The sequence below is a fragment of the Varroa jacobsoni genome, unplaced genomic scaffold (genome assembly GCF_002532875.2).
Source record: "Varroa jacobsoni isolate VJ856 unplaced genomic scaffold, vjacob_1.0 scaffold_1245, whole genome shotgun sequence".
Taxonomy (NCBI): domain Eukaryota; kingdom Metazoa; phylum Arthropoda; class Arachnida; order Mesostigmata; family Varroidae; genus Varroa; species Varroa jacobsoni.
Window position 1 is genome coordinate 2,466 of NW_019214147.1, and position 26,454 is coordinate 28,919.

Genomic DNA, 26,454 nt, shown 5'->3' on the forward strand with positions numbered 1-26,454 from the left:
TATTATATTACAACTAGGACTCCAGCTGCTACCTATATAGTTTTAATAGGTAACGCTGTCACTTTCCTAACCAGCCCTTAGGTTCCTTTCAAGCCAATTAATCACTTAAAGATAACTTCTAGCGGAATGAGCAGACTGTCAAACTTCGGCAAAGTTGGGAAAACGCCAATGCTTGCACGAAATTTTCTGCTCTCTCTACCGTTTCAGTAGTCCTGTATCTCAGGGTCTGGTAGTCTATTCTATGAAAGATCACCTCTTATAAAATCTCGTCAATACGCCGGGACCATACAGAAACTTTTGATACTTCACAATATAGAACGAGAGACTTGTTTAAGCGGTCACGGATGCAACTATAGCGAATACTGACGCCTTATATGCATGGATAGAGGGGCTCCGAACTAATATTAGACGACGGCCCCGATTCCTTCCTAGAATAAAATGCTCACTGAAGCCTTGGTTTTTGTCTGCGAGTATCTGTCGGCAAAGTATTGCGCAAGTATTTTAGTTGCAAACAGTATATAGAGCATTTTTCTCCTCTATCCAAAAAATTTCGAGCTATATTATCAAAATATGTATATTATAAAACAAATTGCGATTTTTGATTTAGCCAAAGCTCGCTTTCATTTCTGATTTCGCCCACAACCAGAAGGCGCATAGCCTATTGGTAAATTATTTATTTGACGAATTTGGTTAATTTCGTTGCTAAATAAAGTTGGGTACCATTTAGAAAAAATACAAATATTGTGTCTTCAAAACATACTAGCCATTTTTGAATCACTTGCTCGAAGTGCGTATGATGATGTTGGCTACCACCAGTAAATATGAATGACATCGTCAAACCATGCTAGTATTCAGGAGCGATTGTGCTTCGTCATAACAGAGGATATAATAGTCAGGCTATTTAGGTAATTGGACGTCAAATATCTCAGTGTGATTTTCCACATTGTCAATATATCCTAGTATAGCGTTATACGGTCACAGGCAAAACTAACAATAATTCATTACTCGTACACAAAATTAGTACTCTACATAGAAAAATGAACCGGTGTACAAGTGCAAGTCATTCATGTCACAAATATACAAATATTTTATTCAAACAATCTCTTCTGCATTGAGTTTATATGCGTACGCTTGAAATCCTTGTTTAATGAATGTTAATAGTTCCTCTACAATTATGGCGTCTTCCTAAACGATGGCGTTCGGTGACTAACGAAGTGACAAGGTGATGCAGAAAGAAATTGTCTCCACATTTCTATTAATTCTTTCAGTCCTCAGCGTAAACATCAAATATTAGAATTGATTCGCATGGCCGGTAGACAAATATTTAGAATGAGTATTGCTGCTGCCGTTGTTGTCTTGTCTGTAATTACCCATACTTCCTTATTTTGACACTTGTTATAAAAATCGGTATATTGGTAGGCAAGCTTGTGATGGAACTTTGTTTGCATCGTTACGTCAATAATAGTACTAATAATAATAATGAGAATAATCATAAACTACCAATTAACTCTATTATAATGAAGCAAGGCGCTTCTCAATATAGCCACTGTTCCTCAACGGTTCCAATATTTCTTGGCCTCATTTTAACTCGTGGACTCCAATGCTGCTAATATACATCACCGAGGACACTCTCACTTGTGGCAAACCTTTTAATGATCTGTGAGGCAATGCCGACTTTACAACGATTGCCGGAATAACTCTGATTTCTGAATTGATTTCGCTAAACTAATCACTGAAAGCAATATCACGGTATTGAATATAGTGGTAAGTCTAGCCACAGTGAATCTCAAATTAAGGCTCTATCGCTTTATGAATCATTCAATTGATTCTTTGTGGTTTTCCATCCGCTAAACTCAAAAAATGATGAATTACGGATGAAGGTTTCCCTCGGAAATACGCACAAATAGTCTACAGTGATGGGGTTGTAGGATGCAAACCGACATTCTAGCGGGTTTGCTTAACAACTTAAATTATTATTGTAGTTTTAATCATAAGCGTATTAATTACCATGTGCGCCAAAGAAAGCCCTGTATACGTATTAGATAGATATGACGACAAACCTCCAACAGTAAATCAATACCTTTGTCATCGTTTAAGCTTTCCATCTTGGTTTCGTATTTCGAGTTCTGAGTGCTCGCTGATATTTGGAGAATGCTTACGTTGGCCATTTTACGTTTTACTTACGTAAACATTTTATTATCAGTAGTAATATTATTATTTGCCAAAATTATTATCCTTATCAGCAATCATCTACCTTTCTTTGTACACGGAATTCTTTAATTATTATTATTATTATTATTATAAGCAATTAATATACCATTCGAATATATATATATTTTTTTTTAATATAAAAATTCAAGCTCGACATTTTGTCATAATGTATTTTTGCTATATTTGTTTTCTTGTTGTTTGTTGATGTTGTTGTGATCACTGTAGTAGAAGCTGTTTTTGTCATTACTATTTATTATTATTATTATTATTAGTACGGTTGTTTAATTGTGGTTTTCGTAATTTAACATATTATCTTACAAGAACATCGCAAGAACGCAAATCATAAATCTCGCCACCACGGGCTGCTTTGTTTCTTGCTTCATATTCGTTTTCTCTCCCAGGTTTTCTGTTTCTGAGCGTTCGTCTTTCTGCTAGAGATGTACAGTGATTAACAGCTAAAAGCTGCGAAAGCGCTACACGATTCCACTCTTCCTCTGTCTGTTTTCACAATACCGTAGAACTGTCGCCTCACACAACCGTCATGACCATTCTATTAGCTCTATTAGCTAGCGTTTCTTATCCTACCAGCCTTGTGTCTTCTAGCCTTAATGGCCAATAAGAATGAGCATCCCTGTTCCTTGCTGAATATATTAGATAGATCACAATGCACATAGACGTAGATGCCCCATCATTTCTGCTATCGAAAGTAAGAGGGAATAGTTCAATCAGAATACATAAGTATCTGTCCCGTACACCTGTACTTCCTAATATTCTCTCTCTTTTTTCTGTCACCTAGATTTTTTTCATTCGATTTTTACAACGGTATCTGAACAGGGTGTTCACAAAGAACGGAAGGCGGTCAACGGTGGCTGACAAGTGGGATGAAAGCGAATGATCAGATAACAGACATCAGTTCACTCTCCGTACCTTTTTCCCTTTTGTTTTTTTTATGGTTCCTCTCGTTCTCAACGTCTGCTCGATCGCGGTGAGCGAGATCGACGCTTTCTGTCGCGCGACCGATCCCGGTCCCTGGATCGGTCTCTTTCTCGCGAGCGATCTCTTCGGTCTCGGCTGCGGTCTCTTCTTCTCCTATCTTTACTCCGGTCTCGTGATCGATCTCTCCGTCGGTCAGTGCGATCACACCGGTCACTTCTGTCACCACGATCATTTCTATCTCTCGAGCGATCCCTCCCACTTCCTCGTTCGCCTCGGTCGAGTCGTTCGCGTGAACGGTCTGCCCGCTCTTTGTCTCGGTCTGCTCCTCGTTCCTTCTCACGGTCGGAACCTCGTTCTCTGCTAGAGCGGTCTCCTCCTTGATCTCTGGACCGATCAGCACCCCCAGCACCGATGCCACCACGATCTCGCCGATCCTTGCTCCGACGTCGCTCTCGTTTTCGTCGCTCGGCCTCCTCGCGCCGCTTTTCGTATTCGACGACGGACTCTCGCAATTTCGAATAGCCCACGTGCTGTTTGCCGCTCAGGTGATCGTCCACCCGGCATTGGGCGTCCCCAATGATGAGGAATGCTCCACAGACGTCGCACACTTCCATTGATTTGTCCTGCTCAAGATTGACTTTCATCCAGTCGTGGTTCGAGCGACTCGCCTGTGCAGAAAGCTGTTGACGCTCCACTTTTAGCTCGTCACAGAGTTTCATCAGGCCTTGTGCCTCCTCAACCTCGCCCTTCGAGCCGAGCTCTTCAATTTTCTTGAGTAGAACACTGATCTTGTCGTTAAGCACCTGGATACGTTCGCCATCCGGTGACTTTACCTCTTTTTTTGCTTCTTGTTCCCTTAGTTCCGCTGTCATGTCGAGACGATGGCGAGCACGTTGTATTTTGCGGTCCACATCTTTCAGAAGGTCTCGACACATATCGATGAACGAGTGTTCGTAGCGTAACTTATAGTCCTCAGATGCCTCCTCGTTAAACTGAATACGCAGTCGATCGTCATGCACACGGGCACACGGGCCCAAGTCAGCTTTGGTATTCGTGAAGAGGTCATGCGGACAGAATTTGATAAGAAAGTGCCGGCAAACATCTTCCTCGGCCCACTCCATCGTTCGGAGCGTCTCGTTCGGGTTGGCATTCCGGTGCCGGCCCATGAGCTCGTCCAAGAGTTTCTGTGCTTCGGAGAGCGCCATGGTGCAGTGGGATAACTGACCACTTGCCGGCAACGACACCACCACCACGGGGCTTCGGTGGTCCAACGGCTGCACCTTAGCCACACTTCTATGGCACAAAATTCCGCTTCTTCTTTTTGATTAAACCAACAACTCGTTCAACCGACTATCAGACCATGAACAAACACTCCTCTCCCTGAATCAACCAAAACAACAAAAATCTCAACAAAGCCCCGCCAGTGACGTAGAAGCAGACGAACTTGAGCCATTTTTTTTGCAAACATGGTTCTTTACGTCAACGTGGCAAACGGTAATATTCTATTTAACACCTAGCATTTCATTTCTGACATCACTTGATAGTGACTTAACAATTTTTTCTTCAGTTGAGCTGCACAGTCTTATTTTTTTCCAAAAATTGCTTCTTAGCGATAAGCGCGCCAACATTCAAAAACTCATCCATAGATACTATGTTACAGTTTCCCTCTCCCCGCCTGGAACTAGCCGCACCGCTTGTACAACCGCGCAGGCCCAGAATTGTGAGACTCAGTTGCCATCGAGCAAGCGGCGAGTGCACCTATCGGCCAAGGTGAGCAGGGATTATTAAACAGCGGATTACCAGTGCCAGCAGCGATAGACAGCTATCCATTTCCAACGCAACAGCGGCGGAACAAGGAATCAAGATCGTCAGACGTATTGCGTGCCGACGCGCATATTGGCTGTATCGGATTTTCGCGCAGGATCGAGTAGTAACAACATCGGCGGCGGTATGCCTCAAACCCCACAATCGGAGTGCCGGCTAAAGGGTGGACACCCGCCTGCCGGTTAGTAAACGTATATGCAAATGTCCACTATATTTGGTTTACTGACGTTGTTATTGTTGTGTGCGGCGCATTCCTGCAAGAATGACACGGGCTGACCAAAATGTTTAGTTTTCCATTTGACGAAATGCTTTCAGCAAATGGTGTCATGATTTGATGCTTGTTGACAATGGATATTGCTTACGGCGATTCTAATGGCAGTGTTTTGTCCGAATATGGCCATATAGAATGTGCGCATCCAACTGCGTAATTTCCCAAGTGCAGCCTGTAACCAGGGGCCGTGCATGCGTTTTGGCCCACATCTAACGGAGGGCATCGTCAGTATCGCGCTATAATAGCCTTTTGCAGTTACAGTATTTATTAGCTGCTTACGAGAAGCTCATAACACAGCAGGATGTGCTTTATATTTACCGTTTTTGCGTTGCATTTCTTCGACTAACCGACGGAGCATAAGAATAAATTAATCAAATGTTCTTTCGTGCGTCAATCGAATTAAATATTGTGTGGTACTAGTTAATGATCGTAAATGTTTTCATGTACGAGCTTGTTGTTACTATGAGCCTTGCGAATGTATTAAGCCTAGTTGGTCATATTTGTCAGTTATTTCCGCCAATTTAGTGTCACAACGTTATGTGCATGCTCCATATGGTGGCTGGAAATTGTTTCATATTTTATCTCGGTAGGCTGATACCCTACTCGTAACTAGCTCTGTCCAACACCAATAGGGTGGTGGATACTGGAGATAAGGACGGGGTTTTTCCTCTGCGAACGTCATAACACTGTTTGCTTTCGACGTGACACCCAAAATATAGACCGCTGTCGTTTGTCGCAACTCTAATGAGAGTCCATTGGCTGGCTAAAGTTAGCCGACGTGAACAACAGCGCCTTTTGATCTGTTACGGCTGTTACTCATGGCAGCTGTAGCGGGAACCAATGCTGAGTTTTACATACGATATCGCCGTTAAAATATGTTATGGCTACTGGCTGGCTCTAGTACGATTAGTTGGCCGGCCGTAATGCGTGTAATCCCCTGTAAAGCTACGTTAGCGATCTATCTATAGCGTCTCAACGACAGCATGAAAACAATTAACAATGATATATTACAGAGGGGAACAAAATTAAAACTAGCAATGGCCAGTGTTCGTGACAGTAGCCCGAACGAGTAATAGCGAATAGGGAAACTGTGAAATGGTCGGATTTTTCGCTTGGCTCTTCAAACCGCTTAATGTCTTGAACCGTATGTGTTATTATTGAAAGCCTGTTTGTGCGAAGGAGTTGATCCATTTATTACGACGCTTTGGGGTCCAATCCACACCAGATTTCGCTATAGAAGTAGTACTGTAATTGAGCTCAGCAGCGCTTACATAACGTGTGATTTCGCCTGCTTTGCCTTCTTCACTTGATCCCATTTTTATTTTTTGTAAAAAAAATCCTGCTTTACTTTGGACTAGTATAGATACGACCATATTTTTTAAACATTGGATGATAGTCAGGTTTAAACAACAAGCCTTATAAATCGGTGCCGTAATGGGCCGCCATTAGTCACAGAACTATTTCTCTTTACCATCTACGTTTCATTCAACATACGACAATATAAGCATCGCCTAATACAACACGAGTTCAGCTGCAGCCATGCTTTCAGCAGATATACATATATATATACATAATAGCAAGCAAGAGTGGTAGAATTTTAGTTAGTAGCAGAATTTCTTTTTCTGTTGTTGTGGATTTTCTCGAGAAACTTTCTGCACCTTAGTAGCAGGTTATCCCCGTCCCCGATGGTGACGCAATTTTTTCTGTCAACGTTTAGTTTTTAGTGGTACAAAGAGCATCTCTGACATGCTCATAGAATGAACTGTTTGTTCGGCTTGTCCTCGTTCTGTGCTAATGGTGATCTTCCGGCGAGACCAGTGTGATCAGCGTCTTTGGCTAATCGCTTGGTGACGGCGCCGTTCGGCGTTTTATTCGTTGTCGGGGCTGATCTTTTTGAGGCTCCTTGTGAATTTGTCTGTCTTGCGGTACTGCCATTGCTTGTTCATTTCTGCCCAAGGCGAAACAGCAGCTGTTGTGGCAGAGAAGCGCACATAAAAAAGAGTGTTTAATAACATAATAACAACAACCCGCCAATGGAAGAAACACACGTTTTGTTTTTGGCAAACGGCAAAAACGTCAGCAGCAATAACACGCAACCAATTTCTGGACGCGTCCAGTTCGTTCTTGTCGGTAACAGTAGTAAGCTGCTCGAACCGCTTCTGGGGACCTGTTGATGCGGTCTTTATTACAATCGTTTTTCTAAATGGGCAACTGATCAAACTGCGCATGTATGTACATCGTAGTCTCTTCGAACAGCAAAGGAAGCGGATAGCCTGGATAAATGCAAACGCTAAGCCAGTGGCTGTTTTAATGCAGACGCTGTTCTATTTGCCACATGCTCTGACTGCAGCCCACTAGTAATAATATCAGTATTATTAGTCCACAACTTAAATGACATACTTCGAAATGACCAGCGCTGTGCGTGGGAGAAAAATCTATTTTTGCGGAGTGTAATTTAACGTATTTTAACGAGTTTAGCATATTACTCGGTTAAATGCAGAGGTACCTCAATAGCTTTCGTTTATTGCGGAAGTTCGCTGATTAACAAATGAGTAAACGATATATTGAGATATATAGAGAGATTTGCAAAGAATTGTTTACTTTAACACGCATTGAGATATTAAACTCTGCATCAGTATAACCTATAATTATATGATATTTAGAAAAGTTATACATGTAATAATAAGGGAAATTATACATATTAATTTCTCTCTATAATCCACAATCAAACAGAACTAGTACGCTTATGCACCAAGGAACGATCTGCTTCATAACAAATGAGTAGGTCGAACAGGGTTTGTGCAGGCCTTAACCCGATAGTTCACAATAGAGGTAAAATGTATTGAATTAGTATTGGATTAGTAATAGGTTAGATCCGATAATAATTAATCGTATTTCCAGTGAATTTTATATTGATATTATTTTTCTTAGCATAACCATTCAACTGACTGGGTAACCTTTTATTTGGAATAAAGACACAATAATAATATTCTAGTGCCGCATGATATGGTTTGAAACAACTGTATTGTTAATTTCTTCCCTGTGTATCTACAGCCATGTCCTCCGGGTTCCATCATAGCTTCGCTAATGAAGCATGCAGAATATTGTTTATGTTCAGAATAGCAAATGTTTCTAAATATCTACGTAAAGTAAGCTGAGAGAACGCCGTAACAATATAGTGCAAAAAACACACTGCAGTATGTGTTAGTCACAGATTTACGAACTGCTGTGGCATACAGGAAAGGTAAACAACATTCGGCGTAATTCTGGACAGAAGTGCCATCATCGATTCGGCCTCATGCATATGCTATACTATCTTTGCTGCGGAAAGTTAGAAGTGATCGTCGGGCAGGCAATACGCTGTTGTTATCAATCATTGACAGCCAATCCTTTGGATATTTTCAAAATGTGGTACCGTTCATATATTAGTGCCTTATATAGATTAGAGAGACGTCGAATGTTTTGGACAGACACTGCTAATTATGTCATGGTAGAAGTTAACAATTTTGCGTGTAACACACATCGTCTTTTCCCCGTGATAGTCGTAGAGGCTAATGCTGACTTATCAGGCAAAAGAAAACGCCAGTGAAACCTAATTATAATGTTTTCTTAACCATTTATATGATTCATTATTACTATTATTGAAACCTACGTAGTATATATGTAAACAATCCCTAGCGGTCTTTCAATGCGCGAATCGCGATAGCAATGAATTAATGACTTAATATGGCCATTGTTTACAAACTGGTGGGGTGAAGTGTCGGTCTCGTAGGTAGATGCTCAACTAGCAGACGAACAGTATGGATGCTATTGTTGAAACAAGCAGTTAGATGGTCGTGCATTACGCCGATATGGCGATTTCGAAGAAAGCCAATTATTCCGTACCTCGTTTGATCTCATAAAAGACTAGCTAGCCTTCTAGCTCCCTAGGCAAAGCTCTGCGTCATTCGGATGCGAGAACGCCAGTCACTGGAGCCTTGACAGCAATGATACTAGCAGCAATCACTGCACCATATCACCAAGGGCAATATAACGGCTGACAGTAGTTCGGGGTATATACTGATCTGTCAGCATCAAGTAGTAAGCAGTATCTAAACAAGTAATGTAAAATCAATCAACAGTATGTGCCTCAACTTTATAGTTTTTTGTGCGAAAAAGACATCGTCTGTCTCACAGATTACGCATCTGCCAAGCGCATGCGCTAGTAGCTGACCATGCAGTCGGGCAACTACAAATTGAATCCGGTGAATTGTCGTAACCTTGAGCTGAAGCGCTTGTGTTGGTATTATTTGAATTTCACTTACAGATGTGACCTATTTCATAAACTTAATTACCTCGATATCTTCACTACTGAAGCTTACGTGTACATGTAACTGAATACAAAATGTTCTGTACGACCTATTACAAAACATTGCTAATCTATATTCACGATTAAGAGCAAGCAACGTCATACAACGAGAAGCTTAGAAACATAGGAATTGCATCGGCCTCTCAGCGCAAGATACGGCTCATCGACAAGTGTCAACCAAATCACAATACCCAGATATTTTTGGATTGATCATATAACAATGGTTTAGGAGAGGGCTGAATTTAGGCCTGCTATTTTACCCCTCGTACTCTCGCTTTTGCAGGATGACTGTGATTGTGGCAGCTGAAGTCTAACGTGCCTTTGGATCGAGCATGATCATCAAAAAAACTTGCCCTTTGATTATAGCGTTACCATGAAGTTCCCGGGAATCGGCGTATCCAGTCACAAAGCAACAGAAAGTGCCATTGCCTCTATATGCCCGCATTGGCGTAATTTCTTTGCTTTTGCTGTGTACATTTTCGTCTAGTTTTATATTCGTATTGAGAGATACCAGGGTGTATTGAGAAACGCACACGGTTTGTGCTAAGCAATGAGAAGTTTGTTGAAGCCGCAAACGAGACCACTGGCTTTGTTTAGCCAATTATTAGATCTCTGAAATCGAGCTTACGAAAATGCTGAATATGCAGAAAAATGAATGCTCCCCAAACGCCTGTTTACAATAATATATATTGGAGGGCAGTGTTGACGCTTGTTAAGGTGTCCTGAAGGTGCTAAACAAGGACAATAGGATCTATAGGATAGGATCATTCCCATTTAGCACAACAAACGATAGAGACGGTTCCTTCGAGCTTCTCGGTATCTTTCCCGTTTGTTGGTATGTTGGACGACGCTTACTGAACCTTAGCAGAGATCGTGGAACAGGCCTTCAAGGTCGTTTAATCACATCCGGCGTAAGAGACGGAAGTAAGTGTTTAATTGTTTTAACTGAAGTATTTACGTGTGGGCATTTACAATTTATAGTCAAGTAAAACACTGATTATTCTTCATCTGCTCACACAATATTATATCCCACGCCCTGCAGAGCGTGTGACGTTGATCAACTTATGTATCAATTTACGTCGCAGAATTCTTCTGATGAACTCTGTTTCGTTGGGCTACAAATATTAATTACTTAAAAACGTTGTTTTTTTCCTTTGTTGTCAAAACAACGTATCAAAAACGCAAAATTTTACATAACAGTGCATACAGTATAGTGATTCGGTGCGTCATTGGTGGTTGGAAAGTATTCGTAATAGCATAACTTGATTTCTATTCTAAGCGAAAGTTTGCGTTTCGAAGTAGTTCTGTAGCATAAATAATGTTTTTTAAAAAGATGCAACAATTTTTTAATTCACGGTACTAATAAATAAGTTATTCTCTATTTCCTTCGTAGTTAAAGCTGGCGCCATGAGGATTACCCAGCACAAGCCCGAACGAGAAGCATCAGGTCTTTCAACGCACCCGGACTCAGATGAGGCGCTCATATCTGTATCGCCGCCTAAGAGTAATCAAATTAAACAGATCATCAATGGAGTAATTGTCAAGGTAAAATCATGTTAACAATTACTTTACTATTAGGAGCTTCAGATTTGATATCTAAAACTTGGGTAATTTTTATTTGTGCAGTTGCCTGATTTCTTACCAGAAACGACCGCTTTGAGCGCAGAACGCAACCGCTATGTGCTTTAGCCTAGATGGCTGAAACTATTATGAGGTTTCGGATGGTTCTGCAGGATGTTGTATAATTTTCGTTTGAAATAGCACTTTATCTGTGCAGAGTTTTACAACCTATATTTGAGCCTTGCAAGAGCTTGATTTATGTGAATGACCAACGTGTTAGATTGACAAGAGCTAGGATGGAGTAGGACGCCCTGCTTGGCCAAGTCAACGTGTGCACGTGCCATAGGACTCGATTCTGTTGGTACTATGGGTGGCTTGGATGCCGAGAGGTGATTTACCAGAAGTTTACCCGACATTTTGGTGCCTTAGTTTAGAGCTCGACTTAATCCACATCTGGTATTATGCGATTCCTGTTATATGATGCGGTCGGTATGAAAATCGTCGTAAGTAGGTGGATCGTTTAGATTTGCGCAAACATCTATTTGGCTTTACGGTGAATGTATTGCGTGCGATTTGGAAATGCGGATCGTCGTTGCGCGTATTTACTTTACTAAAATACTAGGGTAGCTTTCATCTACGCCTCACACACCATCACATCTCATTTAATGAATCGTAAATTCAAAATGGATATTGCAATTATTCTAAGGACACATTAGGTCGTAAGCATGTATATATCGAATAACCAAAAATGCTGTATGTTGCTTGTATTGAATAAGAATTTCATTTGCTTGTCGGATGAACTCGTAATCAGTTTGTTTCTGCTCTATATTGTAGGGTGATGCCGATTTCCCAGCGGACGCGGTGAAGGCATTCCACGAAAGTAAGATTCACCCAAGCCACGAGTACCGACAGGGAAGCCAAAGCAACTACGCTAAGCCCATGATGATTCAGCAGCCGCGTAAATAGATGTCGAGCTGGAAAAATAAACAATAATAACAATATCAGCAGATGGATATCTAGAAAATCGGCATAAAAAAGGAAAAAAGGTCAAATAAAGAACTGTACGCAATTACGAAGAGAGCGTGACGAATAGAGGCAGTAAGAGAGAGCGACAGAGAGACAGGAACGGAGGACAAGTGGGAAAGCGGGAGACCCAGCGCGTGTGCCAATGGAGTCACCAGATCGATCTCTCAAAAGGAGGAGGAGATGACCGTATAGTAACAACTAAAATAATGTAAAGACGATAGGGGGAAAAAATATCTGCAGATAGTCTTTCGAAAATGGAAGATTCGGAAGGACAAAAGGCATAGCTAGCAGCAACTCAAGTATGCTGCTCACCTGTTTCTTATAAGAGGACTTCCGGCGTCGCAAGTCGAGCCAACGCGTCGAATAGATTTAGCAAGCAAGCTCAGAAAGTGCTCATCCAGACCCCTAAATTCAGGAATGCTCTTGTTCCACTCGGGAAGCGTCAAGCGAAAACGGATGAAAATGCTATTCACAATCGTGATATTATGTGCCCGGCCAGCACAGTACGGAATTGGTCTCTATGCAAATTTCTCCCACCGGTGACAGTACATATTAAGCTATTTGTTTGAAATATTCAATCGCAGAGCTATTCACTGAATTTATAATATATTTATGCACTTTCAAAATGATGCAGTAACAAAAGTGCATAATAAAACTTACATAATCCGCAACATAATATTATGAGCTTGGTCGTTCTCGGAAATATGTTTACTGTGCCCACCGAGCAAGACACGATTATTATTTAAGGTGGAGTATCCGTTAAAGAAATGCATTGGATGATGAATTGATTACGGTCTATTCCATATGAACCTAACTTGGACAGCCCTCGTCCGTTCTCGTTAAACATTATAATACTGTTTTCGGTAAACTGAACAGTAAAAAAAAAAACTTCACGAATTTTTGAAGATTTAATGAGAAAAGCACTAATCTACTGACACGTAAGTGTTGCAGTTTCGTTTGTAGGGAATATTGGCGACATGAGAATAATGATAAGAACACATGATACTCCCAACTAGCAATCGTAGATGAATATGGACTTCCATGTATTAAGTCGAAAATTCTCGAGGCGTCGGAACTCGAAAAGATAATGCAAAAGATGTTTCATACTGAGATCAGCAGGCCGTGTTGAAATGACTATACATTTGGGTAGTTTTTCATCGTTGACTCCATTTAGATATATGCTCGTACATAATGGCAGACAATCAGGATGTGCGATACCACAACAACGAACGACTGCAATTGGTTGCAGAATTCTAGTTTTGTATTACACCACGACAACACCTGGACACCGTCTCATCTAACACATGCGTACAGCTGAAGCAAGCAAAAAAAGGAGCATTAGATGGGCTGCAAGGGCCTCTTTGGAATCAACTATCGCCAATTAACGAGGCGGTAAACTAAATAGGTAACTTAAGCGGCCCTGAGAAATCTTTATTGAGAATTTGATTGCTCTTCCGCCAATAGTGCAAGAATGAATAAAAAAGATGCATTTAAAACTGTGCAACATCTGATAAAAAGCTTTTGTCGACAATATGAAAGCAGTTTCAGGAATTAATTTGTTTGCTTAACTAAATAGAGATTCGTGCTTTAAAACTACGATAGTTTTTTGATCGGAGGGACCGATATGTGGCCGATGGAAAAAAGATACTAGAAATGAAAGCAGAAGAAACTTTGTAATTATTGGCTTGGTATAAATGTGGATTGTGCGGGCCGAGGCTAAATGACACCCCTCAGCTACTTTGAGGATGGCGAGCTGATATTTCGGATCACCAATTACCTCGGCGTCAAAAAGATGATAAAGAAAACTAGTGCAAGCGGCGAAAAATGGGCCGGGTTCAGCGCGGATGCGTTAGTCGGTCTCTGATGAAAAAGTCTCATGTGCAAAAAACAAAAAAACCAATGCTGCTAACATAAAATAAAACCGATAACAGTTATCCTCACTACGGTTGTACTGAAGTTTAGATTATACTTCGTATAGGGGCGTAAAATCATCGAAGGAACCTTAGATTGAATATAATCAGTGCTGGTGATTATAGTTATAATGATGATATAAGCTAATTGTGAGACATGTTGGTAGACGGCTAGCTAGCAACAAGAAAAGTAAACAGGAAAATGTTACGGTAAGCTTAATCCCCCTTGTATCACGTCACATTTTCATTAAAACGAACAGTTCACCTTAGCTTCGTCTTAAATCACCGATTTATTATCAGGTCAGGGTACACTGGGTGCAGGGTATACAAAAATCTTCCGTCGTCCTACAACTTTAGATTCATAGGGTCAATTTTATGCCGTAAAGGGACTTGGAATGGGTCAGGGCGACGCCTATCATTTGTATATATATTCCAAAGCCCATAGCTATGAGTTCGAGATGTTTAAGCTTTTACAGCACAGCTGGTTCGAAAATCTTAGTTCTGCTTGACAAAATCAGCTAGTTTCTTATACTGATTAGCGCGTATGCCTAGATCCCATCCCCGGCAATAAATACAAAGTCCTTCAGATGATTTAGCCGAATTTAACCGATCCTTACACGGAAATCAAATAACCTATCTTATTTAGTGGTAGAATATTTTCCTATAGAGCAGTAGAAGAAATATTGATATGTATCAACGTGTGTCACAGAAATGTTTGTTACAAAAACAGTTAACCGAGTTTCAAGGTACTAAGGTTTTGAAGAATTTAAAAGGTTGTGGGATCTGTCTCATATGCTTCATCTTTGATACTTCCAGCAATTTGCCTTTTTTTTTTATGGATTCTTATAACGCTTTTTCCTCTTTTTTTTCATTCCGAATTAAATATGTGGATACATTTAGCATAGAATAACTTTGGGCTAATGAGTAAAAGTGCACCGTCAACTTTTCACTGTAGAAAATCTACTTTATTGAACGATGAGCAGGCTGTTCGGCTTTCTTTTTGAATTTAATAATTAAATTGATTTATTTAACTATTTTAAATCTTCTGTCGGAGCATTCAGAGACCACCGTTTATGTTCTTACGTAGGACGTAAATTGCATTTGATCTGTTTCTATAGTATTTTTATTAAGCTTGCACGCCTTTTTCAGCGCCGCAGCACTAAGTTCCTGCTGTCACACACGTAGTTATTATCGCATTATTTAAAACTAAGCGCATTTATTATTATTACTAATGCGTCAAATATTTGTCGCCGTTCATTCGCAGCGTCGCAATAGCAGTAATAATCATCGTTATGGTAATATAAAGATAAGGGACAGAATCCCAATTCATGGACTAGAATTAGAGCGCTTAGGTGTTTTCAGCAGAGAAAAAACAATTGTCTTGTGAGTAGGTTTTCTATGTATTTGTATGTGGATACTAATGTGTACCGCGTGGGCGATGAGGTTCCATAGAAATCAAAATCATGTGTCTTATCATCTCTGAAACGAACGAAACTCGAGAGGTAACAAGGTTCTTTATCTTTCCATAGGCAATCTCCATTCAAGCGTGAGGGTATACATGTATTCTACATGTAAATATAATTTACTGTAACTAAAGCAAAAAAGTAATAACAGATTATGAGAAATATGCCGTAATGGCATCTTGTATATATATATATATTTCCCCCATTTTGTTTTGAGTAGTGCGGCTATATACAAACGATGTATGTATTTAATACAAGAAACTGCAGCGGGAATTAGTTCTGTCTTAAGATGACGTTAAACCGGAAAAATGACCTGGGTAGATTTCGTCGTCCGAAGAAAAGCCCCAGGATAACAAAGACGCGTACTTTTTGAAATAGTAATATAGTTAATTCTCAGAGTGGGAAACATGTGCTGAGTCTGTATACATGGCTGTATCTTCATGTGGAAATATATAGGTATGCTTAGATCGCATTGCTTAGTATAAATTATCGACTTGTTATAAACCAGTGTTCTAATTAGATTACAATTTTTTGTTTTTACTTCTTACTGCAGATATCAAAACCCGAGAATTTATATTAGGTTCAAGAATGAAACGAAAATTAATAGCTATTGTATGGTTTTTAACACGTGAATCTGCAAAAGAAAAACAGCCCTACATCTTTGTTTGTAGAAGTGCTTTAAAATATTTTAATTACGTTACGCATTAACTGATCCGTTTTAGTTGCGTCTGAAGTGAGTCTAATTACATCGTTACCGTAATTGTAATTCATTTAATACAATACAGATGTGCTCACCAAGGCCATTTCACCTTGATCACGAAACATTAAGAAATTAAACGGCTTGTAATTTATTAGAAGGGTGGAATCTTGTGTTACTACTTTTTTCAACAGTCTCTCTACTCTAGTCTTAAGCGTATTTGAATAGGTTTTATTTGAACTTCTGCTGAGGGTGCATTTTTGACAAGGTTAAAGTTTTCGCTTGACATAAAACGCATATGTAAGCTATTGACTATCTAGAAACATATGTTTACTATACAAATTCGTTCGCACAAATCAAATGATGAGTTATTTGGTACACTACGAAGCCTCCTGATTCCCTTCTCTCAATCTCCCTCTGAGAAGTGCATTTCACAAAAGAGCCATTAATCTTCGTACTGCTCCTTATCATTAGTAGTATTACTTTTACCATCATTAAATTATCGTTATGAACAGCAATGCAGCGCTGCTCTTAAGAATCGTACAAAAACGTAGTTGTGCTTTTGTTTCCTGTTCGCACAGGCTTTGCAAAATTCAAAATGACGATACTTTATATATATTGTATCTTGCTTAGATTTAAATTTACATATCGTTACATGCGTCCTGCCATTTTGTTTATAATACAACGAAATCATGTGGCGCATGGTCTCGAAACCGAGGATAATAACCGACCAACTTAAACCTGAATCAGGGTTGGTCATTTCATATGCCTAAATTTTGTTGAATATTTGGCATATTAAAACATAGTTTTTCAAAGTCTCCTTTCCATCTATAATATACTAGAGAAATGGTAACTTCGACAAACGTACTCATTCCCCAGTCAATCGATGACTATAAGACGCTATTAATTATCCACTGAAATTTTCTTTATGTGTTTCAGCAGAATGATACAGGACAGACACCTTCTTGGTAAAGCAAGACAAAGCTAAGTAGAAACATAACAGGAACAGGTCAAAAAGATGAGTGCAATTCTAATCGTGGATCTATTGATCAGGGTCGTGCGCGTCTTAGACAGTTGTATGGTTAAATAGATAACGTAATTTGCGAAGGATCGGCATTTATTTGTAGTAAAGCGATGGCAAGGTTCAGTGTTGTATTCTTATATGAACGTGTGTCCCTCGAGGGTCAAGTAATTGCTTAGAATATACCTTTCATATCTTCATCGCTTTGATAACCAATGTTAATAGTAATGACAGTTAACAAGGTAGTCTGTTTATCCAAAACATAATGGCACGCACCGTAATCATAGAGTTTTGTTGTTCTATTAAACAAGTGGCTAATTCTTTCTAACACACAGAGAACGGCTAAAGATGCACCGATCCAGAGCCACACTCTGTATGTATTGACGGTCGTTTTCTTACGTATGTCCTGCTTAGGTCCTTGCTCGCAGAGGGAGTCTAGCTTACCTAGCGGTGTTCCATTTGCTCTTGCAGTTGCTATATCTGAATTGCTTGTTATAATTGCTATATGATGAACTTATGTTTTGCTTTCTGCTGCTGCTGTTGTTGTTGTTGTTGTTGTTGTTGTTACGCAGTGCTGGAACCAGGGGTGCCACTAATGAAATGGAGAACCTCGGACGAAAGCCGCTTGCTCGAAGATGATAACGTTGATCCGTTTGATGAGGTCTCGCACTCTCGCGAATCCGCCGTTGAACCGCCAACGGATGGCTGTCGAAGAAACAAAAGAGAACTTCGTATGACCTATAAGCATAGTATATATACCTACTAATATCCTGTGTGATATAAAAGTATTACGTTTTTTCATCATCCAGTTAGCTATCGATATAGGTGTGATAACGATAATCAGTGAAAGGTACCCTTTGGTTATTGTCACCGTGCTGTTGAATATCGACGAGTTGTCGAGCAACATTAGCGTGGTTCCTCCTTAACTGTTGATGGTACTCCATCTGGTCAGATGAAATTAGTTTGCCGTTTAAATCGAGCGCTGCCTGACAGGAGGTCAGGAAGCGGTCAAATGTTTCTCGCAGCTTTTCTACTTCAATGGATGGTTGATTCACTACCGCAGACGGAGTGAGGAACGCTCTTGCGTAAGCCAAAGGGCCCGCATTTACCTATAGCGGATATTGATATGGGTCTTAGATTACGTAAACTTACGCACTTCCGGTACAAAATTCCTGTCCAACAGTTTCGGAGGCCCTCAGAAAATGTATATGGCAATTGTATCATAATACACCACAAAAAATTGCATGCTAATTAGATATTTAAACTTTTCAACATCCCTTACTCTGAAGTAAAGGGATTGTTAAGTTCGAGCGGCAACCTAAACATTATTTTTTTAAAGTCAGATCTCCAGGACTCTTGGTTCTCAACTAAGATTAACCGTGAATAAGACACGTTTATGCTTCATCGAATAAACCGGAGAAAACTACAAGGTACGGCACCTAATTTGGGTGAAACTTTTGCTGGCATATTGTCGTAACCGATTTGCTCTTGTCCGCCATTTCTAGTACTAGGAAGAAGCCTATTCTTTCTACAGAAAACTCGTAATTAGAGTTATTATCCAATCTCTTAGCGAACAAGGAAAAGCCATTTTTGATACCTATACTTTTGACATGGAACATTGACATGAACTGGGTCGTTCAGATAACGATCGTTATTTTTGCGATTTTTGCATTTTGGAATTTTTGACCGTATTAAATATCTGTATTTTTTTGTAATTCTGAGTCTGTGGCCAGTCCAAAATATTATTCTGTTGGACTCTATTTGAATGACATTTAAACTGATTTGCAGTAAACATATAGTGTAATATATGGTAATTGTTACCGCGATTAACTTTGTAGAAGTTGAGTGCAGATTAATGATGGAATATTTCGAAAATGATTCGTGAGTTATTTAGGTTTCTAATTGCGGCTGTAGTCACAATGGATGACGATCTTATTAGATAAAAATGACCGTCATGAATGTCACTTCTAAGACATACAAAAACATCATTAAAATACCTGTCTTTACTCAAATATATTCGTAGAAACGAACAATTAGAAAAGCTTCCAATGCAGGTGCCGTACCTTGGACAATAAATTCGCCTGGCTTCAAAAGGGAACTAATCTTTCTATGAAATTACAAATTGTGGTGGTTGAAAGCATATAGAGTGTTCCCTTTTACCTGCACGCTGATGCTGCCTTGTAGTTTAAGTTGTAGTTTCTTCACATCCGGAGGCTTCTTGGCTATAACTTGGTCGAGCTCAATGACACGTGTGCGCATTTCGTCAACCGCTACTTCGATCGGACTAAGATCGAATGATTTGCGGCTGCGTACAGCAATGCGTTTCTTCACATAAGGGAAACGGTACTCGGCTGAAAGGTTTAGATTCGGCCCAAACCTTACTATGCATCCATAAATCTATTACATTTACCATATTAAGAGCTAGTTGGGTTTCACAATCATCGTAAACGTCACCACAGCCGCATGGAATAACGTCTGACACATTAAGCGAGATAAAAGTCATAATCTGAGTTAAATATGCATGCTTATTAGTTTCTAGACGTTTAAATATTTTCAGGTACTATGTGGCTAAGTAACTCCTAATATGCTTTTTCTATGCAGCCAATGAGTATGTAACTATTTTGGATCTGAAGATTAACTATGATCTAGACGTATACTTCAGTTTAAACATGCAACGTTCTGATCCGGAGTCACACTGTATACTGGGGTGGAGACGCAGTACCGTTATGCCACCAAGTCCTGTTCACATGGGTACTATAGCACCGGGATGAACAAATCTGGGTATCTTTGAATCGTATAGATCACCTAGGTGACTACGTGAGCTAAACATAAATCGTCACAACAAAATAGTATGATCCAGTTTCAGACTGCCCCGAGCATTCACACTTAATTTTAGCACATAGTAATGAAGGTGGAGTATTGCTCACTGGTAAGTACTGTACGACGTCTACACTGTTCGTGCGGTTCGCCTCGCGCTTTGCCCCCCGTTAGCGTAAACGGCGTTTCGAACATGAACTCGTCCACGTTGTGGTGCCGCTCAAAATCGGACATCTCCACATCCGCTGACTGCTCACCGAAGTAAGGCGTCACATGCGTCACCTGAATGTACGCACACTTCGGATCAAGCTCGCTTACCTTCACCTGCAAAATTGCACGTAAAAAATCTAAATCCATTGCTACTGATTAACTTTGTTCGCACAAGAATTGCAAAATCACAGAGATCATAACAAGCTTTTTTCCTGTAACCCAAAGGAAATTCAGTTGTATCGACAACAAATATAGGCTAATCTTACTGCCAGTGGTTGATTTAGTTACCTGGCTCGAATCCATAATCATCTTGACTACATCGGACGAGCCAAATTTCTCGACGAACAAGTGTCGGAGTCGCTCCGAGATTTCCGGTAGCGACGTAACCTTGGGTTCTTTATAGATGTATTCTTTCTGATCCTCCTCTCCGAAGAACGCTTCGCCGAAGAACATGACTCGATAATAGGTACCAAGCAGTCGCCGTCCGGAAGTCTCCACTTCGATAATTTTTTGGCACGAGGCATGCAGTGTCTTGTAGCACTGCGCGAGTGCTTCGTAATTCTTGTTCCGTTCGTAGAAGGGAATACAAAGCATGAACACCTTTGACATTAGCTCATACCTTTCTGCCTGGTACAGAGCACTGGCGCATTGTTCCAGCCTTTCGACCAGCGATTCCTCACTGTACGGGAAGTCGTGCGTTCCGGTGTCTTCTTTCAAATTGCTCTCATCGCGAACGACGTTGGGCGAGATGTCCTTAAAGGCATGGCAGCCTTGCGGGAAGACATTCTGGTGCTTGAGAAATTCTGCCTCCAGGGCCGCTACATGGATGAGGCAGTACGCTGCTTCTGTAAGGTTACCATTACGCTCGTGTTGTCGCGACATGGCCTCGAGCCACGTGCGCCGTAATGCCGGCGTCGCACTATAGCTGTTTGCCAGACGCAACTGGAGGTCGAGTAGCATCTCAGGATCGTTTTCGTGCTCTCTCATAGCAGTCGTCGCCATCAGCACTGTGCGAACCTGTGACGCATATAGAAACGTTAGATACAAGCCTAAAATTCGCACAAGTTTTCTCCTGATCACGACTCAAACTCAGCACCAGTGCCACGTTATGGCAGTACGACGGCACCTGTGCCAATTCTGTGGTTCATAAGAAAAAAAGGACGAAGTACCAAGACTCCCGTCAGTCCAATGGGAAGCAGCTAGGAGATAGGTAAGAGCGGCAGTTACGAGAGATAAGACGGGCCGGCTAACCTGATTATGTTAGCAGACAGCTATTGGGACTCGTGGAAAGCACAGTCACGATTCTTTTCGGTACCCGCTGTTCAATGAGCGACCCATTGATCCTTGAAATTGACACAATAGTTGATTGCTGCCAAGGCGCCATTTAAATTAATCAGTGAGGCCTAAACAGTTTTCTCTTTCATTTAGCGGACACATGTATAACGACAGCCATTGAGAAAGGAACGATCATTGCAGGTGCCTACGTAGGAAAGAAGGAAAACTATGGCGCTTATATATATATATAGCATGACTTCTTCCATGAACGAACAAATATTGTGTTTTACTTTTTTTGTGAGATCCTTGACTTGATTGGGGAATATAGTATGTTGCATGGCCTTGTCCGCGGCTGCGTAGTTGTTGATAACCGACAATGAATCTTGGAAGCGTGCAGAGTTCAGATTAGTAATGTCGCCTAACAATCGGGATACCGACACTATTAACTGAAGATGCACCTATAAGTAGTTTTCAAAGCAATGATTAGTTAATGTATGTTCTGCTCTAGTGAGCATAATACGGGTCTGTTGTTAAATTGACCAATCGGCTACAGTTTGCGTATCCTCAAATATCCATCAGTATCCGAACTGGTACAAGCCAGTTGTGACTGAAGACCACTGTTGTTGGGTCTGTCCGTATGTTTACCTTGAGTTACATATCAGTATTACTTCCCACTATGAAATATAAATACTGTGATGAATAGGACAAGAATCAATTAGTAACCCTTTAATATAATCTGTATTATTTAAAACGTTCAGCTAATAGCAACATACCCTAGTAAGAGCCCTTCGGGATGTATATTCGAAATTAGCTCTCATGAGCAAGTAGAGCAGCGCGCAAGCTTCCATTCTTACTGACGACAATTTAGAGTTACAACACCGTAGCAATTCAAAGCACAGTCTCCCGCATAGCAGGGCGCTGCCTGCAAACAGGGCTTGTGGAAATTTGTTTACGAAACCCCGAAAAGCGGCGAACACATGCTTCAGTAGCGTCTCTGATTGGCCCACCTGCAAGCCAAATTGAGCACCATTTGAATTTTACTGGCGCGTTCATTTTTGTTCTAAACTATGTTTATACCGGCTGACTACGTATTGTCCATTTCAAAGGCTTTTTCTTGTAACTAACTTTCTGTATCTTGTGGAATCTGGCCGTAAAATAGATTTCACAAGTTAGGCGCAAATGGTTTTGATTTACCTGTAAAAAGCTGAGGTAAATATCGAAGAGGCGCCGCATCAGCGGATTGTCACCTTCATTATACAACAGCGATTTTTTACAATTGCCACAGAAAAGCCCCAGCACGTCAAGGGTGATTAGGCCAACTTCTGTGGCCATGTTGGCTTCAAGCAGGGCCCGGTACATTCCATTGCCTTCATCGGATTCCCAGTTGGTACCGGCCGATCCTGGCTTAACATAGGCCGAATGTCTCTGGAAGTTCGGCGGATGGGTTCGAGCAGGAAGTGTCATTGACTTCAGATGGGCTGTTGCTGATGCTCGACTACGATGCTGTTTCTTTCCCTGATACTTGAATTGGTGCAGACACAGCTCGAACAAATGAAAGAAATCTAGGAGCTCACTATCCGTACACGTCTGCCACAATCCGATAAGCACTTCTGCAAGTACGACAGGAACAATAAGCTGCTGCTGCTGAGAATACAGGACGAAAAAAGGCCCTTTTCTAATCTGCTTCAACGCAGGTAAGCTGTAAAATAGATAGGATCTGTCATCGTGGTAAATCAAAGGTGAACAAGAGGTTCCTTTTTGAAACAAAGGAGCATGCAAATTAATTTGCTTCTCAATAGAAGTTAGCGCCGTGAAATCGTAAGGCGGGCAAATATAAGCTATCATGCTTCTGTTCTTAAACAGCAATCAAGCTGTCTAACTTCACAAAATTACCTGAATAGTAATCGTATGTACCTATCTGTCCGTCCTCTGTCTGTCTGATGGTCCGTGTATGTGTGTCTGTCTGCATGCGTATCTATCTGTTTGTCCATCTGTGTGTCTGTCTTTGCTCAGTTTTGCTCACCTTCATGTAGATGCTTGACGATGTAGAGGAAGGAGACGAGAAGATCCTTGACTTCGTGGGCATCAAATTTGTCATATCGTACAACTCCAAGGGAGCCGGCGAACGGCATTGACGGAGAGCGCACATGACCAGTTCCGCCGGTCCCGCCAGGACCGTGAGCTGACAACGAGTGGGTAGGACTACCACTTCCTCGGAGAGTGTTTGATTCTGAGGTCGTCTGAGCAGAAACAGCACTTTCGAGAGATGTCTGCGAACCACTGGACATGGCCGACAAACCGTTGGAAAATGGAGGAAGGGATGCTAAAAAAGATACATTATTACTGTTAGATATTTAAAGTTGTAAGGTCTCAATATTGACAACTTTTAAATTAAACGAATAAAAACAAACACTTTTAATATAGGCTAAATAAATCTTCCCTATCGCTTGAATATGAAGCCTGTGCTTCGGAGGATACCGTGTCTAATATTTGTGATACCATATCCAATTCCCTCATTTGTTTTTTCGTTGAGCAAGTTGTATTCGTATTGTATAGACTACTAACAGAGTTTCTCAAACAAACTAAAACTACATGAGCTTCAGTCTGTGAATCAGTCAGGAATGGACGTAATCACTAGCCTTTAGAAGCCTCGATTCCAGCCCAAGTAGTAGCAGTCTAGTTTAATGCGGTCTTGCATTGTTATCAAAAAACTACCCTGAATACGAACCTTTTGTTTTGTCAAGCCAAATGTTGACTATGTATAAAAGCCAAGTATTTGCACTACCTGCTTTTCTAATTCGATCTGACGAAGCCTTTAAATAGCGTAACATCAAATGAAGCGCCCGAATGTTAGCATTAACCTTTTGCAACCTAAATTCTCAACAGTATGTTCTTCATTTCAGATACAGTACAACAAATGGGATCAAAGTAAAGCAAGCCAGCTTTACCGACCTTTTGTATGTCTATTCGTTTTTTCATATACTTTTATATTTGAGCTTACCCTGACCAGCGATGATCGACAGGTAATTAGAATCTCGGAGGCTGGCCCTTTCCTGTGCGCTTAGCACGAGCGTGTTTCTTTTCGAGTGCTCGGGAGAACTGTTTTCACTGCCATTTGCTCCACCTGCAGCGAGTGTCACTGTTGAAGAAGCGCACGAACCAGCGTCCGATAAGATTTGGGACGTTCGTCGGGATGCTGCACTTGAGCACAAGGAACTACCTCCCATTGACAGGGAATCCATAGTCGTGATTGATGCAAACACTGAACTAGCCGCCGAAGGAAGGTCAGATCCTATCGCAGCCGAAGGAGGCCCGCCCGAGGTAGCCTGCGGTTGCTGCAGACGATTAATATTTTCCAGAAGAAGCGAGATCACCGGTAGATAAAGTGACGCTATCCGCATCTGCTGTGACTAGGCGCGATAAGCATTGAATCGAATGAACAAACAAAGTGTTATTTAAATAAGTGATTTCAAGCAGACTTACGAGCCCTGCTTTTTGGTACAATATTTAAGAGACCGGAATAAGGCGACTTTTCATATCGGACTTAATACACATGAAACGAATTCTATACTGACATCAAAAAGAGATTTGTTTCTTTTATGCGATTTATGCTGAAGTTAAGCATTTTTTTAAACGCTTACCGAGCCTTGATATCGATCGTCGAACGCATGTTTGGCAAGTAAGTTGCAGAGCACCTTGATAGCCATTTGGCGCACCTTGAGTACCTCTGAGAGAGCAGCGCGAAGTTCCACAAGAAGGACTCCGACAAGATAGTGCGCCTGACAAAACTCCTCCGTCAGTTGGTACTCGCTTTCAAAATCTGTTGGCGAGCAATTGGCGATATCAGAAACATCCCAATCCAAGATGTGTACAATGGAAAGAGGATGAAAATTACATATAAAACGAATCACACATTAGTTTTTTAAACATTGGTCCATTTAGCTTGTCCGTTTAGTACAGATCAGAACTACTAAGAGGAGTGCAGCCCCAGGAATGAAAATGCACTCGTGCTAAGCATGTAGGAAAACATCACCATTTAGGATACACCCAACTACAGGATTTGTTAATCTTCGACTAGCTCTACAAACGACCTCTCCTAGTGTTAGTTACTCGCACTACGAAAACATGGGAAGACCCATGTCGTCACTGTCACACTGATTTAATGACTGCGCTGATTGATGATACACTTTTGCTTTCAGCAGATTCGTATCTATAGAAACGATCAGTAGTATTACTAAGGGTGAATTTGACTTGAAAAAATCTAAATGAATAAAGACATTTTTCGACGGGAATCAATTTGTTGATATATTGTAACCCCCATAATGTGACGATTTTAGGAACAGCTAAAACCCTATTGCAACCGCAGTTTACGTGCATTTCTTTTTTGACAGAATAGAACGTCTAGGTAACACAAATGGGCACATTGTGTTACCTAGACGTTCTATTAGCTCGTTCTACACTAGATTATATTGTGCGAAATAAGTTAGTAATTTATATATGCGCGTAGGAAAAACAGTGAGTTAGTTGTAAAAGAAGAAAGAAAAGGGTATGGTTAGTTGGGTGCGTGATTGACGTGTAACATGAATGAACTTGAAAACTTTAAACGCTTTATGCGACCGTTGAAACGTCTTCGGACAGGTCACCATTTCTACTTTTCTCGAGTAACTTCACGGCGAAGGGATCAAGGCCAACTTGGCAGCCATTCTACAAATCACATCTTGTCTATTGACATAATCAAGAAAATCTGATTGTTGATAGGCGTGTTTCGCTTCGAAGAAGTTCAACCAAAGCTCTATGTAGATTCAAAGTGCACACGGTGCAACGGCCAAAGCAACCGCAAGGTGGCGTACAGTCATCTGTAACTCCTGTTCTCATGCTAGCACTT

The 26,454-nt window shown here is 40.9% G+C and overlaps 3 protein-coding genes across 5 annotated transcripts in view; 1 reads left to right on the top strand and 2 right to left on the bottom strand.

Annotated features, from left to right (window-relative positions):
- Window positions 1–1,054: 1,054 nt before the first annotated feature.
- Window positions 1,055–4,540, bottom strand: LOC111267976 (luc7-like protein 3). The gene has a single exon (XM_022846616.2). It carries the CDS (start codon window positions 4,350–4,352, stop codon window positions 3,177–3,179), a length of 1,176 nt encoding a protein of 391 aa, XP_022702351.1. The 5' UTR covers window positions 4,353–4,540; the 3' UTR covers window positions 1,055–3,176.
- Window positions 4,541–4,857: 317 nt separating this feature from the next.
- On the top strand, window positions 4,858–14,116 carry LOC111267979 (death-associated protein 1). Its single transcript, XM_022846622.2, has 3 exons — window positions 4,858–5,152; window positions 10,984–11,135; window positions 11,985–14,116. The coding sequence occupies exons 1-3, from the start codon at window positions 5,098–5,100 to the stop codon at window positions 12,114–12,116; spliced, it is 339 nt and encodes a 112-aa protein (XP_022702357.1). The 5' UTR covers window positions 4,858–5,097; the 3' UTR covers window positions 12,117–14,116.
- Window positions 14,117–14,357: 241 nt separating this feature from the next.
- Ziz (dedicator of cytokinesis protein Ziz) overlaps window positions 14,358–26,454 on the bottom strand; it is a 39,442-nt gene continuing 27,345 nt past the window's right edge. For all 3 annotated transcript variants that reach the window (XM_022846618.2, XM_086971518.1, XM_086971519.1), the window contains 11 exons: window positions 25,211–25,389; window positions 24,571–24,979; window positions 23,593–23,892; window positions 22,764–23,179; window positions 22,343–22,576; window positions 21,860–22,027; window positions 20,583–21,311; window positions 20,195–20,408; window positions 19,428–19,618; window positions 18,122–18,376; window positions 14,358–17,972 (listed from right to left, as the gene is read on the bottom strand). In XM_022846618.2, coding sequence (XP_022702353.1) covers window positions 17,832–17,972; window positions 18,122–18,376; window positions 19,428–19,618; window positions 20,195–20,408; window positions 20,583–21,311; window positions 21,860–22,027; window positions 22,343–22,576; window positions 22,764–23,179; window positions 23,593–23,892; window positions 24,571–24,979; window positions 25,211–25,389 — 3,236 coding nt within the window. In that variant the 3' untranslated portion in view covers window positions 14,358–17,831. The remainder of the gene's footprint in view (window positions 17,973–18,121; window positions 18,377–19,427; window positions 19,619–20,194; window positions 20,409–20,582; window positions 21,312–21,859; window positions 22,028–22,342; window positions 22,577–22,763; window positions 23,180–23,592; window positions 23,893–24,570; window positions 24,980–25,210; window positions 25,390–26,454) is intronic.